The sequence below is a fragment of the Manis javanica genome, chromosome 16 (assembly GCF_040802235.1).
Source record: "Manis javanica isolate MJ-LG chromosome 16, MJ_LKY, whole genome shotgun sequence".
NCBI lineage: Eukaryota > Metazoa > Chordata > Mammalia > Pholidota > Manidae > Manis > Manis javanica.
In genome coordinates this window covers 42,694,842-42,710,931 of record NC_133171.1, presented here as the reverse complement: position 1 = coordinate 42,710,931, position 16,090 = coordinate 42,694,842, and the positions used below count along the sequence as shown (strand labels likewise).

Genomic DNA, 16,090 nt, shown 5'->3' with positions numbered 1-16,090 from the left:
CTCCTTCCTAGGTCTTATTATTTCAATCTACTGGGAAATGTTTAATCAGGATAGAAACAAAATCTTCATTAAACCTCTAAGGAAAATCCTTTGAATTGTTGATTAATTTAGATAAATAAATGATAGAATGAGAAAGTGTGGAACTTTATTATATTGTTAATGTCAGGTAGATTTCAGGGGAAATTAATTGTTCTGAGTAAATTACGATGTATGTTATAACTTGGTTATGATCCAAGTGCAAAATTCCCAGTTCTTTTCAAAGAGATTAGGTACCATTTTCCTACATCAAATAGCCTGGTGATTATAGCACTGAAGGTTCTAATCACATGCAAGTCCTTGGATTTCAAGCTACTGCTAGCCCATCATTTCAATTGTTCCAACTCCAAAATATCATGACAAAAATATCCTTAAATGTCTTGAAATAATTCCTAATCCTCTGGGCTATTAGAATTGTCTACAAAATCAATGAATTCCAGAAAAAAGACCCAGTGATCATTTTCAGACAACACAATTTGGACTTCAGCAATTGGTGAAAACAGCCCAAGTTTGTGAAACAGCCATCATAAATCTTACACTTATCTCACACAGAGTCACCTACTTTAGTTTAGAAAAAAGGCCCTTCCTTCAAAAAATGTTGCCCATGTTTTACAACATAGTATAAAAATGGATATTTACAATTAGAAATCTACATCCACAAGGGAAGGTCTGATCTATTCAGACACCCAACCTAAAAGGTCAGAGAAATCTGAAATGAACTTTAAGATCTCCAAAGGAATATTTATTTTGATTTCCAAGAATACTTACACTAAAGCAAGTGTGTCTCTTAAAATGGGAAGCTTCATTTTCTGGAAAATGCTTGTATACAGACAACCTCATTCCCAATCATTTCAAATCAAGGAGACAACACTTTCATTCAAATTCTTAACACACATATCTAACAATTCCACCCACAGTGGTATCAGTGAGCAAAGCAAGGCTCAGATGGCCAACCAAGATACCTTTCTAATAACTTCTTCCTCACAAGCTCCAGCTATTTTTAGAACATTCATCAAACTTCAAGTGGGTTGGGATAAAAGAGAGTTTGTGCTGCTTGAGAAAGGCAAATTATGTTTCAGGACTAGGGGAAGGTAAAACATTTTCTTTTCACATCTCCCCAGCCCAAGGGGTATCCCCTAAAATCACTATTCCTAACACCGCTTGTTTTGTGAGATAGATTTACAAGTCTCAGATGATGAGATTTCGTTCAACAGAGTCTCATCTACAACGTTGTCACGAGTACCTCCGAAGTTAGCTGATAATATCACAGGCTTTTCTCTTCCTGCTATGCCTGCCAAGAATAGAGCCAATTCAATATTTTCAAAAGCTTCAAAAAATCAACCACAAATGAGCCAGAAGAATATTTGGGGATAATGCCACCTATCCTCATGTTTCAAGAACAGAAAAGGCGTATTACCTTGCTCTCTTCTCCTTCAAACACTGACTGGTGAACGTTGCATGCAAACAATGAGTTGGGGAGGTCGTTGAAGTCAGTGATTGCTTGAAAAGCTTCCTCCGTGAGGCACTGAGTTATAGCCCAGTCTCTGTCTATGCAGCAGAGCAAGAAAAGTCCTCCATCTTCTGGGATGTGCCCCTGCTGCCCTGGGCTCCTCATTCCAATGAAGTAAGATTCTCCCCTCATTCCTGAGAACAGAAAGATGGACATGTGTGAGAGCAGAACTCGATTCTTTACATACATGAACTGACCCATTTAATCTCCACAATTGTCCATGAGATTGGTAGCAACATTATCCCCATTTTACAGATAAGAAAACAGAGGAACAAAGGAAGTAACTCTCGCAAGGGTCAAAGGCAAAATGGCAGGACCAGGCTTCAAATCTGGGGAGCTTAGTGCCAGAACTCACACCTTCTATGCCACAGATTCGAAGCAGATCAAAATTAGTGCAAGTTTATATTTAGGGAAGCACAATCTACATCATTACTTGAATCCTGATTATAATAACTCTAAAAGTTAATAATTTCTCCACAGTGAAGACATATGTGTGAGCGCACGTGCACACACACACACACACACTCACACACCCCTCCTGCCGCTGCCGGGGAGGATTGTTCTGAAGTAATCTGTAAGCCCTAGATTTTGAAAACTCAGTACCATCTTGGCTTCTCCATGGTATATAAATTACCCTCCCTCATGGTCCCCCTGAAGAAGCTGTCTAGTATTAATCTCATCTAGCTGAGTTCAATTATTTTATTATTTCTTCACCCCTTACACACAGCACCCTGTTGGAGAGCTTTTTCCAGTCTTTGACAATGGATACCCATTTCAGTAGATTTTTGTCAGGGTCCCCACACACTTCAGGGATAGTATCTAAATTTTTCTTTTGAATCTATTTTCATGCCTCTCATACTATTCTGTTCAACACTCAGTAACTAGAAACCCAGAGGTGATATAATTTGTCCATGTGTATGCAAGGAAGATGGACTGACAGTCATGCTGTGGCTGCCGGGTCATCTGCAGCAAGCTCCGTTTTCTCCAGTTCCAGCACTACAGAACCTCAGAGTAAAGGATGGAAAGGTGGGTACCATGGAGCATCACCCTGCCTGCATGAAGTTCAGTGAGACCCAAATTCCACCTCTCCAGGAAAATATGGGTTTCTGCATTTATCTCTTTTGAACTCAGAATGTATCATTTTGAGGAGGCTATGTTTTTTGTTTTTATTTTTCCTAGAAACAAAGCCCAGATGGAATCCTGATAAGCAGTATTTGGTGGCAAGGTAAATAATGCATTACATATACAGTCTTAGGCCTGGTTGGGACAGAAGCCAAATATTAAAGGATCTGAGGTCAGAACTCTAAAATCAGATCATTGCAACTATGGTAAATAGAATGTTATTCTATATAAAATATAATAGAACCATTCCTGTATTTTAAAGTTTTTGAAACTCCAATTAATACATCTTCAGTATTTATGTCAACAAAGTATTTATTTTAAAGAAAATACATAAATACATACAGTACATATTTTAAACTTAGTTTTATTCTGTAATTAACCCAGACAATATGAATATTAGTAATTAGAAGGAAAAACTTCAATGAAATACTTATAAATTTACTTTCCTTCATATTCATTTATACTACTATTTCAGATATTTTAGTGTAAAATGAATAATAACCACCATTTATTATTATTAGAGTACTAATTATTTTAATAGCAAAAATAATTACTAAAGGCATTAAGATAGTTCCATTTTCATCAACGGATTATAGGAAAACCTTTTGATAGTGAAGTCACAGGCATTCAGTCACATGAAATATGGATGTTAAATGTCAGTACTGATTTTATTTTTAATCCTGTTCTTTTTATTTAAAAGTTCTTAAATTAATCAAGACTGAACCTAAAGTGCTCCTAAATTGTTTGGAAAATGTTTCAATTATTCTTTTTCCAAAAGAAATTAAAATCTATTGCTGAACAAATTAATTAGAGAGACCAAATATTAAGCCTTACCTAGGATTTACTTTAATCCTCAAATAGCCTTAAACTTCTGTTCTAAACTGTAACAATCGATTATCTTCATGAGATTTTATTTTAAGCTCATTACTTTCAGTAACGATTTTAAAGGTGAATGCATTTTTGGCAAGCAACCTGTTCTTCTTATATGGAGAAATATTCTAGAAGTCAGAACTTTGAACAAAAGAACCCTGAGTTCTCTTTCAGTTCCATTACTGACTCACCTCGGAATGTGGAGATTTCAAATGATCATTCTGTGATTCAGTTTATCCTTATAAAACACGGGGGGAAAAATCTACCTGCCTCTCTAAGCCGAGAAGGAAGAGGCAAAAGAATAAAGCAAGAGTGGAAGACATGATCAGGGTCAGTAGTAACCACCACATAAAGGATGTGGGACGTGACACCCTGTAAAAACGCATCACTGAGGTAATCTCAGAGCAGCGCTATTACGCTTTGGTATTACCACTAACCTTTAGTAAACTGAAACAGAAAGAAAAGGACTTACTGAAGATTCAAAGAACTCCTTAATAAAGAAAGGAGGCCCCACAGCTCATAAAAACTAGTTAACCTTTTTCAATTACTTTTAAAACGCTTAACTATTGTAAAATAACTTAGAAGCAAGAGTTGCCTGCATAGCATAAGATTTACATATGCTGTCCTTATTTCTAGATCTGAGGCTGGTCATGCAAAAGATGAGAGCTGCCTTAGCACAAGAAGCAGCTCTTCCGGGAGGGTTTTACAACCTTCCCGTGGCCCATGAACGTGGCATCCTTCCATGGCATCCTTCCGTGGCAAAACCTGAGCTCCCTGCATAGCGTTCTCTCACAGATCATCCTACAGTGTGATTACTGTTTTACTAATCTGTATCTTCAACCAGACAGGTGCTCCTTGGGAGCAGAGACTGAACTATCCTGACCAGTGCGCCTTCAGTGTGGTCATACAGAAAGCCCTCAAAATGATATTTAACTGAATGAATGAATTATGTAAAAAAAAAAAAAAGAGTCTCACTCAGGAAATAGCAGCCCAACAAATGAGTTATAATGGCCAACTTAAAATATATACACTAATAATACACTATTTCAAATACATACACTAGTGATGAAAACAACCTGCTCATTTAAGGCTTGATTTATAAAATGCAATTTTATAAATAAAAGCATGAACCCTCTAGCACAAATTTAAAAATCTGTGGAATAGGATTAAAATAACATTTATGGTTTTTGATTATACAAGTTCACTAACCTGGAAAATTCAGAGAGGATAAAAAAAGAAAATTAAAAGTAAACCATAATCTTATTATACAGAGAAAACTCTGCTAACATTTTGGCATATTTAGTTCCAGTGCTTTTTTCACAAGTATAATTTTTAAACAAAACTGGGATCCTGCTGTTTAATATCCCACTTCTTTCTCAAAATATTGATATAATCAAGAGCAATTCCCTGTATCATTATACACTCTTTGAAAACATTAATGTTAATAGCCACACAATATCCCCATTTATGGATCTGTCATGATTTATTTAACCATTCTTCTGTTTGACATTTGGAAAGCATAAATTTCCATCATCACATGCATCTGGAAAAGGAAAACCACTACCCACTATTAAAATATAAAGCCTCCCATGGGATAACCTCAAAATGTCTTCAGATGCAGAGAAGAGACATCTTTGTGAAACACTGGGAAGAGCTCCAAGGGGGACACCTGGGTTCGAGTGCTTCTCTCAGTTGCATGGCCTCGGGACTGGGTTTTCATGTCAGTAAAATGAGGGACACCATGGCTTTGTCTATTTATAGGTCTACCATGAACATCAAATGAGATGAAGCACATGAATGTCTTTTGAAGCCTCCAAAATAATGTGTGAATGAAAGCTACTTATTACTATCTACAGGAGCAAGTCAACAGCAGAGGGCCTTGCTGCCACAGAAGCGTGGCTGTTGACTACAAGTCTGCAGACAAGTTTCAGACTTCCAGTGAATGACCATGAGGATCAAGCCCATATAACTATAATGAGAAATGAAAGGAGATACTACTTGAATATTTGGAGGGAGTGTGGTTGGTTGGACACTCCATTAGGAGGGAAAGATAGTTGTAAGGCAAAAGAGAGTAATTAAAAAACAAATGACCCTCTCCCTCCCCAAAACACCACCACTGACAAAATAAGAGTTTATTTAAATGTTGTAAAGTTGGTGGCAATGAGAATATAAATGATTGAATTTGACGCATTTTCTTGGAGGAAGAAGCCTGAAGAGAGACTTCAACTATTTCATTCCTTTGCTATAATGTGAAAATGATTTGACCCAAGATCCCTAGATAAGCTGATGACACATACTATTAAACATTAAAGGACCTAAAATGAAGACAGTATGGTTCCTACTATGAAAATCAGTCGCCTGAAACTTAAAGATGCCAGTTCACCATCAAAGAAGTAGCAATGAAATAAATGTTTGTTGTATAAATAACTGAATGAATTGTCTCCCCTAATAAACATGGATGATCCAGATATTACTGGGCTTCTACACAAGGAATTAATCTTTCTAAAACTCCCTAGTTTAATTGCTAACAAACATTTATACGGTTCAATTAATTCCAGAGGCAGGGACCTCCCTGCCAAGAGACACCTGATTCTGTTGGATTTCAGTATGGTCACAGCATTATTAAGAGGCATGAAATTCACATTTCTAAATTGCAGAATCCTAAAAAATTGCACCTTTTTAAGAATGGGGTATATCTCATGACAATGGGGAGCTATGCCTTTTCCCCTTAGGAGTTATGTTCTAGAAAGTCATACATAATTCTGTATATAAAAGGAGGAGAAAATTATAAGTAAGCCCATAAGAAGCACATAACTGTGGCAAGAAAAATAAAACTGTAAACATCCTTGGAGATGCTCACCCAAGCTTCACTATCAAGTAAATGCACCCCTATAAACTTTAAAAAAGGCTAATGCCAACTTGGAAGGGGTGGGTAATTGATAATCTCATCTTGACATGGAAAGAACATCACAGCCAATTCTGAGTACTACCCACCACAGAAAAACTGGAATTCTTTCTAAGAAGACTATTACGAAGGGGCCAAAAGTCATCTAACAAACAGGGTCATGGGAAGACATAGAATAAGGAAGTGTGGGAAAGGATTGTCAAACAAAATCACATTTGCCTTCAAATTCTGAAAGAGGAAGTAGAATTTCTGTATTTAGGGCTAAGAAAGGAGAAGTCAAACTAAAGACAAAGAATTCAATTTAATAAAAGGCACTGTGGATCTTTCAACAATTCAGATTAAAACAGAAATGTCTTGCCTCATGTCTTAGGGAGCAACTTGTACAGGGGACAGCCAATGAGCAAGCTCCATGGAGCAGGTGTTAAGTCTACTAGGATGTCACAGACGGAGTCCCAGGACCAGGGACATGACTAACTGGCATTTCCTTTAAGGCCTCTTCTCTCTTTGAGATTTTTATCTTTCCATGATTGGAAGAAAATACACAAGAAAAGAGACATCTGTTTATTTCTGAGCTTAAAAGATGCTCAAGAGAGAGGAACTTATAGGCCTTTAACAAAAGCTTTCTCCAGTGTTGAAACCTTTAATTTGATGCTTACAATAGACCTGCATGTATTTTTTATCTTCCAGGTTACTCAACTAGGAAATGAAAATTGTTTTAAATAGCAAATAATGATCCAGAAAGGAGAAAAATGAGCAAGACTTAGGAAAAGCAACTAAAGTTTGGGCTTATATTTCCTTAGACATAAGACTGTTAAAGATTCAACTCCCCTGCTTTTTAATTGGAATCTGAAACTTTTCACAATAAGAGCAACAAATAGGAAAAAATGATGTGCCTTGTTATGGCAGCTTAGGAAGACAAATAAGGAAACAGTATGGATGGAAATGATTAATGAAGAATTCATTCAGTTTTGATTGAAAAATAAGCAAATAGACTATGGGAGATTTTTTTGTTTGGATGGACAAACTTAAAGATGGCAATGTTAGCTTGAACATAAATGATAAAAACTCAGAATGCAACATAGTCTGAATTAAGCAGTAAAAATGAAATGCCTGTAAGTTGAGTAACCTTATAAATTATATATAAGGTTAAATGAATCCAGCTCAATATTTTAAAGAACAGAAACCTTAAGTTAGTTTTGCAGTGTTAAAATCCCTTCAACTTTAAAATTAAGTAATTCTCTAATGATACCTGGGACAATCTGAGCTTATAAGAAGAAAAATTTTATAAATAACAAAAATCATTCTATAATTACATCATATCCTTAACTATCATTTTCAGTCTGGCCTAATGGGGAAGGTCCTTTTGATTCCCTTTTGGTATTTTAATATTGAAGCCCTCTTAGGGATAAGCCAGGCCTTTTGCTCATTTTTGCCCATCTTACAGGGAGATTTGAAGTGTAATATTAGTAACAACAAAGCATCCCAGCCATCCTGAAATATAAAGGAGGCATGATATTCTTTGGCTGTGCTCTATAGAAACCCATTAGAGCTCTTTCTGAATGTAATGGAACCTATTGAATTTAGCTGCAGAATTTCCACACCTGCTGAGCTGTGTGAATCTCATGCTATTCTTGATATCATGTGGGATCAGTCTTAAAAGAACCAGGAGCATGCAGTTTTCAATGCATGGTTTTCAAAGGAAATTATCCACATTCCTCATTAATGGCTCCCTTCAGAACACCTTCCCAAGCCACTGTTTCACCTTAAGCTTCTGCAGGAAAATAATTCAATTAATTCAATTCCCCAAGGATAACTCCTTATGACATTTTATCAAGTTGGAAAAAAAATTAAAAACCAAGGAGTTTCCACCATCCTCTTTTGCACTTGGCTTCTAAGCAGTGATGGGACTACATACTCATCCATAATGATGTTCTTACACCTGAAGGGCTTTAATGCTCATTATCTCTCAGGAGGATGTGCAAATCCTATACATTCTTCCAGTGGACACAATTAAGAAGGAAGGAAGATCCTCAGATTTACTCAGGGTCAGATGGAACAAGGAGATACGGCATTTACAGTCCAGTCCCACAACCCTCATTGACATCATCAAGCAAACGTTTGTCAAACGGGCTTATTGCAAGAGAAGAGAATCAGTGGGAAGACCAACTTTTATGAAGTGTATGAGGATGAGGAGGTCATTCTTAGAAAACCTGTAATGACCCACAATGACCTATAGATGTCATAAACAAAGTCAATAATATTAGGACACTCACCCAAAAGAGAAGAGCTTTGGTCAGTGTATCAGTCCCAGCAAGAAATAGTCAGACAACTGACTCAGTCAGACAACTGAAAAGAGTTTAATGAAGCAATGGTTCACAAAGGTGTGGGCAAGGTACAGGGAAGCTACATAAAACAATGCAAAACCTTAGGCTGTAAACATCCCCAGACCTGAAGAAGTGATAAGAGGGGAGGGTTTCCAGACAAGGAGGGCCCCCTGGACACCTTTGGTGGAGGGAAGGAGAGGTATAGCCACTCCACAGTGGCATCACAAAGAGAGTGCCAGAGGAATAAAGAGCCAGCCTTGCATTCTTTCTCTATCTGCAGCCACCTTCCACTGGCCAAATGCAACTGGAAAGAGAGGGCATGGGAGCTGTGATGTGGAGTGTACGGGCCAGCCACTGGGGCACAGCACACAATGGAAAAGGACAAAGAGAGCTTCTCTGGGATCAAGTGAAGAAATCAAGCACAGTCTTCATAATTGATCAGTAGTCTAGCATGTCTTGGGTTAATTTCAATAGAATTTGATCTAAACATTTAAACATGCATCATTTGTACACTGACAGTTCAAACCTGGGTCTGTCTAACGAATGTAGTCAAAGGCTCACCATTTCTGACTGTGTTTTCTTTACGAACAAAAGTGAAACAGGAATGACCGGACTGTGCACCATTGTGGAATATGGGTTCTGATCTAGAAAGTCTAAAATAGGATATGAAAGGAGGGGGAAGGATCACAACTGAGCCCATGAGAATGGCAGACAGCTTGTGTGTGCCACTGTGGAACCAGTGTATGCCAGGTATGGAGGCAGAAGACCATCCTTTTGTTGTTATGGTTGTAAGATGCTTAATGAAAGCCCCAACCCTCTACAATAGCCAAGCAAACCGCATGCAAAATAACATTTCCCCAGAGGAGGACACTTCACAAGGGAGCAGAGAGGCAGGTGAAGGTTGCTGTGGTAGCGAAAGTAAGATGGACCCTGTCACCTTTTTGCCTTCTGCTTTCAGATGGATCAGAGAGTACAGAGGAGAAATAGAAAAGGAAAAGGAGCAGGGAGTGGGAGTCACCCGCCCTCTGAGGAAAATCCAGCTGAGAAGGGTCTGAGTTATTCAGACCCTCCAGTAAGAAAGAGAAGCCAGACTAGAAGGCTGCTTGGAGCGGATGTGGGAAGAGCTGGTCGGAGCTCATCAGGAGCCAAGGAGGCCGTGTGCATCCCTCAGATAAGATTAGCAGACAACGTTCTGCTTCACTGTACAGTCTTGTTAATGCACGAGGGTAAGGAAGAGAAGAGACGTGAATAGCCCATCTCAGTGTCGCATATATAGTACGCTACATTCTTCCCTCAAATACAGCTAAACGTTCATGTCGCTTCCACACCAGAAGTCTTCCATAACTCCCTATGATCTTTCAAATTTAAAAAAAAGCAGCCTCTTTCAGCCCAGCAAACCAGCACAACCACAGAAGAAAGATGACAGTTTGCCTGTCCGGATGTACCTACTTTCTCATTAGAGCTAAGAGGCGAAACCAAGCCAGGAGAAGCATTGGGCGCCCAGCACGAGCTCTGTCAATAAGGATAGTGACCCCCACAGCAGCGAACAAACACTGAGGGCTTGATTGGTTCAAAGGGCCTCACCTGCATCAAACTTACAGTGAGCTGTGTGGCCCTGACCAACGTACTCAAGTTTCCCTCACTTCTAAGCTGCCCCATTCCTCTCCCCCTGAAAGCCACTTCTGGGGCCATTGCCTTCAGACCCCACTCTCACCCCCACCTGCACATGATGAGATGACCCCAAGCTGACCCCCATCCCAGGTGCGTCCCACCTCTCAGGACACTTAATTTGCCCCTCCTGTCCTTGTCCTTCTTTTATTCTTACCTTCTGTTCAGTGTGGAGGGCTGGGGTGGTATCTTCCCCACCTGGAGAATCACTGTAACTGCTAAATAAGACCCTCCCCTTGGAAGGCAGCTTCTGACATTTCTTAAACTGAATGGAATTCAAAGAGTGCTGGATCTGATTATCCGATCCCCAGCATACTAGCTGTCTCACCTTGGGCAGGCTATTTAATTTCTCAGCATTCAGTTGCCTCACCCATAAAGTAGGGGTAACAGGAGTGTATACCTCAGAATGCTGTTTTGAGGATATAATAGCTAATATGAATAAGGCATTAGAACAATGACTGGGGCATACCATGAGTGCTCAATAAGTGGGTAACTATTTTAGTATTGACCACAATCTTCAACAGAGCAATTCTGTAATTGTCTCTCACATGACATAGGACTGTTTCTCTTTCCTACAGTCATCACTTCTTTTACATGTAGAGAGGCATAAAGCAAACTACAGGCTCGGAGTCCGTTTGCCAGGTCTGAAACCTGGCACTGCCACTTTCTAGCTGTGTGGCCTTGGAACATCTCTGGGCAGTGTATGCATTATAGGGGCCACAATGGTACCAACTTCATAGTTGGATATATGGATTAAATGAGTTACACATCTTCCCTCCATTCAAAATTCCCCACCTTTCTGATCGGTACTCTGGCCTTTCAGCTCTTCAGAAGAGCTTGTACTTCCACAGTGAGAAACACAAGACCTTTGAAGTCAGATGCAGATTCAAATCCCAGCTTTCCACCTGTTTCTGGCTGATCTTGGAGACAAGACTGGTAGTGGCAGCTGGACACTGGGATGTGGGTGTGAATCTTCCCTTTGCAATCATTTTACTTGGTGATTTTGAGCAGGTTACTTTTGCTCTCTGAGCTTCAGTTTCTGGAGCTATAGATCAGGGCTATTGAGAGGTCCATATGAGATCATCCCAATCAAGCATTTAGCCCAGAGGCCAGCAGCTATAAGCACTCAGGAAATGTCAGCCTTTGCGTTGACCACGGGCTTACACTTGTTAATCTTACTCCTGGTTGCACCTTTTACTTACCTGTTCTGAGATAATTGTTTACTTTCCAAGAAAGCCATATTTCATGTTAGGCCCAGGGTTTGACGTAACTCTAACAGCAAGAATAAGGATTTTTCCCTGAGTTTTCTCAGTCCATGTATTTGGCTTTCTAATACATGTTCCCTGCTTCTGACTTATTTGCCATTCTCTCTCCTTTCAGCACCATTTTCTAACTTAGATAAAAATACTATCGCTGTTTAACCACAGGACTACAGGCCCACCAACACCCTCCAAGCAGCTCAACCCTGGGAGGGCTGCCCAGCCCCTCCTTCTGTTTGCCTGTCCATGTGTTGTTATTTACAACATTTGGCAAAGAGAACCCCTTTGTTGATGTTTTTATGTCTCCTCCCTTATGTTGAGTGTTCTTGCTTCTTCCTGCCATGGCTGGCACTCAACACACTCCTGAGCCCTGGTGCTGGCAGGACAAATGGAATGTAACACCAGCAGCCTCTACCCAGATCTACGGCATTTCTCTCCACCACTCCCACCTCCTTAGAGATGTCCCAGAGCTTTGCTCACCTTTGATTACCCCTTGCTTGACTGAGTGACTTGCTGAATCTCAGCTTTTCATCGTCTCCTACTGTGTTGTTAAATCCAGGTGGCTGCGTGTTCCCAGAGGAAGGTCCCCTCCCTTTCTTACTATTCATTGCTAGTGCAATTCACCGATTCTCTCTTGATCTGAAAGTAAGTCACTGACCCAACCACTTCAGGTCACTTTTAAAATCCTTCCCTTCTTTTTATATCGTTGGATTTAAGATGTTCCTTCCCTCTCTCCCTCCCTTCCTCCCTTCTGAGCTTAGAATCACGGTATTATCTGTTGGGTTCCTACAGGAAAAAATGCTAATTAGACTTCTGCATTGCAAACTAAAGCCAATGGCCTCCTCACCTCCTCTCTAAAGGAGCTGCCTACCTTTACCTGTTCAGCCAAGGGCCCCAACTGAGAAACCAACACAGGCTGGGCACTCTTCCTGCGCATTGTCATTGTTAAGGATGATCCAAAATTAGTCCCCCACTTCTGGTGCCATGTGTTGTTTATAGGACTGAGCTGACCCAGATTCTAGCTTAGAAAAAAAACAGACTGAAACCTTCCTGACCTGCTTCAATTGGAACAAGTTATTCTAAGGGGCCAGTGTGCCTCATCTCTCACTCTTCCAGCAACTGATCAGGGGCCAGGCTAATGGAGGATATGATCTGCATGGTAGTAAGATTTCTGGGGAAGGACAGGGAGAGACTGAGCTGGTGGCGGAAACATGTAGAAGCACGTGAGCCTCACTGCGCATGCACCTTTAAGAACTGGTGGCAACCTCTCCTCTCGGTCCTAAAGCCTCTCTGCTGCCTTACTCCACAGATAAGGCTAGAAAGGAAGTCAGGGAGGATGTGCATCACCCTTTAGCCTGTCCAAAAGAGCAGCTGGAGACCCTTACAACTTTAATAGACAGAAATCCCCCTGGTGGGCACCACGGTATTCACATGGTGGCTTCACCCCCGGGGTCTACAGTCCTGACAAGGACACCAGACTAGTATGAGGGGCCTGCCCGACATGCCCACATGACATAGGAAGCTCTTTACATCTGGGGAGGAAACTGGAGCCCCTTCACCTTCCTGCTCCTCTAACCAATCCCAGCACCTGTCCATGTTTAACCAGAAAGGCAGCCAGCAAAAGTGAAGCTTCATAGGAAGATGTCAAAGATCAGTGTTCACCACCAGATTCCAAAAGCCTAATTTAGTACCAGGAAGGGACAGTAAAAATGGTGAGAAACACTGTTTGAGGCAAGCTTGTCTTTTGGAAAGACTATTGCTGTTTGTCTCTTTATACAGTCACCTAACTGTCTACCTTTAAGACAGCTGTGTCTCTCACATAGCAGATGCTCTAAAAGATTTGTTCCATAAATGCAGACAATTCTCTAATTCCCTCTTTCCACCAGTTCACTTATCACCGTCTCCACTTTCTATGTTTCTTAGAATTCTCTTTTTCCTTCTTCTAAACAGAAGCTTAATAGTCTTTTCACTTTTAACATACAATGACCTCAAATACTAAATGTGAAACATTAAAAATATAGGAAGTGTATGGGTATTAAAAAGGACTTGGGAAGTGTATAATATGAAGAGAAAATAAAGCAAGTGTACCGGCCACATAAGCACGATTTTCCCCTGGCTTAGATGTGGGGAAGGTGAAGTCTGTCTGCAACGCGCCCAGCTCAGTCTCTGTTCCATTCCCTCCAGGGGCCTCACCCCTCTGCACCATCAGGCACACATATCCTTCAGAGTATTCTACATGTCTATTAAAACCTGCCTAGTGTGACGGTAGTGGAAGGCATTTGTTATTTATATAGTCAGCATAGGCATGTCAGCAGTGCATCTCAGAGGAAGAAGGAAGTGGGTGAGAGCCAGGTGGATATCTGGTGGAAGGACTTGCCAGGTAAAAGACTGGCAGGAAAAAAGGCCCAGCCATGGGAGGAGCTTGCATGTTTGAGGTCCAGCATGGAGGCCTTTGTGATTCATGTCTGGTGAGAATGGGAGGGTGGGAAGAAATGAGTTCAGAGGCAGGAAGGAGGCCAGGACATGCAGCCCCTTGCAGGCTGTGCCGAGAAGACCTTGCTTCGGAACCGGAGATGGGAAGCCACTGGAGGATTCTAAACAGAGGAGTTTCACAAACTGACTTGTGCTTTAGAATAATTTCTCTGGCTGCTATTTGGAGAATAGACCAAAAGCAAGGATAAGAGGAGGGGAACAATTAGTAAAGTACTGGTAGTAATTCAGATAGGAGATGATGGTGATAGAGACCAAAGAGGTAGCAGTTGAAACGGTGAGAGGCAAGAGGAGTCTGGATGTTTTTAATGTGCCAGCAGCACTTGCTGATGGGCTACATATGGAGTAGGGGGGATTCAAGGATGCCAGGGTTTGGGCCCAAGCCCCTAGAGGCATGATATTGCCATTTACTAAGACAGAGAAGACAATGGGAGGGGCAGGTTTAGAGGAATGAAATCAAAAGTTCAGTTAAGGACATGCTAAGTTGAAGATTCCTATTATTCATCTGAGTGATGAGCAGCTGGTGCCATGAGTCCAGAGTTTGGGGGAGAGTGCGAGGGGGTGTCACAGATAATACTTAAAGCCATAGGAATGGATGAGGGAGTTGAGTGGGAGAAGTCCAAGGTCTGAGCCCAGGAACACAGCAGCATTTTATAGGAGTAACAATGGTAGCACCTCATTACGACACACGGAGTATTGTAAGGATTTAATAAAATGAAACAGGTAAAGCACTTAAAACAGGACTGGGAATCTTCTCAACAATCAACAGCCATGCCCACACACTTCTTAGCTCTTTCTAGTACCTAGCTCTGCTACAGCACCAATCCTGGGTCCCAGCAACCTGGACCTGGTGGAATTCTTCTTCAGATTGCTCCGTAAGGAGGGGGCCAGGAAAAAGGAAGTCTTGTTCCCTTCATGAAGGCTACAGAAGGGAATAACTCTCTTGCTTGTATTCCAGCCTGGAATTCTGAACACTTTCCCACAGCAACTTAGCCAATTTCTAAGATCTCTCAAACCAGAAATCTGTTACTTTATCTCAGGCACATCATGCAGATAGTAGCCTTACTGGCTAGCCTGGGGACCTGGTCATAATTTATAATGTTACTCAGAGAAAATACATTCCAAATCCCCAACAACTCAATAGAAACCTGCATTTAAAAAGCAGCAGACTCCTTCTACATAAAAGCACACATATAAATTCTAAAGATGATGTACAGGAACTTTAACAGCTATGTTCTGCAACCTAGAGCTCTATTTTACAAACCCAACCACAACTTACAAAGTCCAGCCACAGTTCCTTTGTACCTCCTGTGTTAGTTTAATCCTTGTCATATCTTTCTGTGACCTCCCCACCTCACTCCCCAGTTCTCAGCAAATAGATCATTGAAAAAATTTTAACCTCAAGATAAATTCCCCATCATTTCTCTATCACAGACCTTATCTTTCATTACTGTGATTGTTTAATTGCCTTCTTCCCAATTAACTGCAAATGCCGAACTTGTCTGTCTTGTTCACATTGTATCTCTAGAGCTTAGCATAGGATCTGGTACATAGTAAGGAATCACCAGAAATACTTGAATGAATGGGGAAATCAACACTCAACTCTGCCCCTAGCCCACTCCAAGACACACGAGTCTCCACAGAAGGAATCCAGAGGATTCTGCCAAATGAGTTAAGCCACTCAATCTGAGAAGGAGGGTACAGGAGCCTGGGGCCGCCTCTTAAGTAATAAGATGTGGGGATCTGCACCCAGAGTAGAGCTACTTTGGGCTGACCTCCTAGAGAGCCAAGGGGAGCACCCCATGGAGCCAATGGGCCAGGGCCACCCCACAGAGCCATGGGGGTAACACCCCCACCCCAGGGGCCTCAAGGGCAGAACACTGGACCAAAGTAGATTAATTTTGAG

At 41.0% G+C, this 16,090-nt stretch overlaps 1 protein-coding gene across 2 annotated transcripts in view; it reads right to left on the bottom strand.

Moving 5' to 3' along the window:
• Positions 1–16,090, bottom strand: part of RCAN2 (regulator of calcineurin 2) — a 230,062-nt gene that overhangs the window by 195,053 nt on the left and 18,919 nt on the right. For both annotated transcript variants that reach the window (XM_073224387.1, XM_073224388.1), the window contains exon 2: positions 1,454–1,680. In XM_073224387.1, coding sequence (XP_073080488.1) covers positions 1,454–1,678 — 225 coding nt within the window. In that variant the 5' untranslated portion in view covers positions 1,679–1,680. The remainder of the gene's footprint in view (positions 1–1,453; positions 1,681–16,090) is intronic.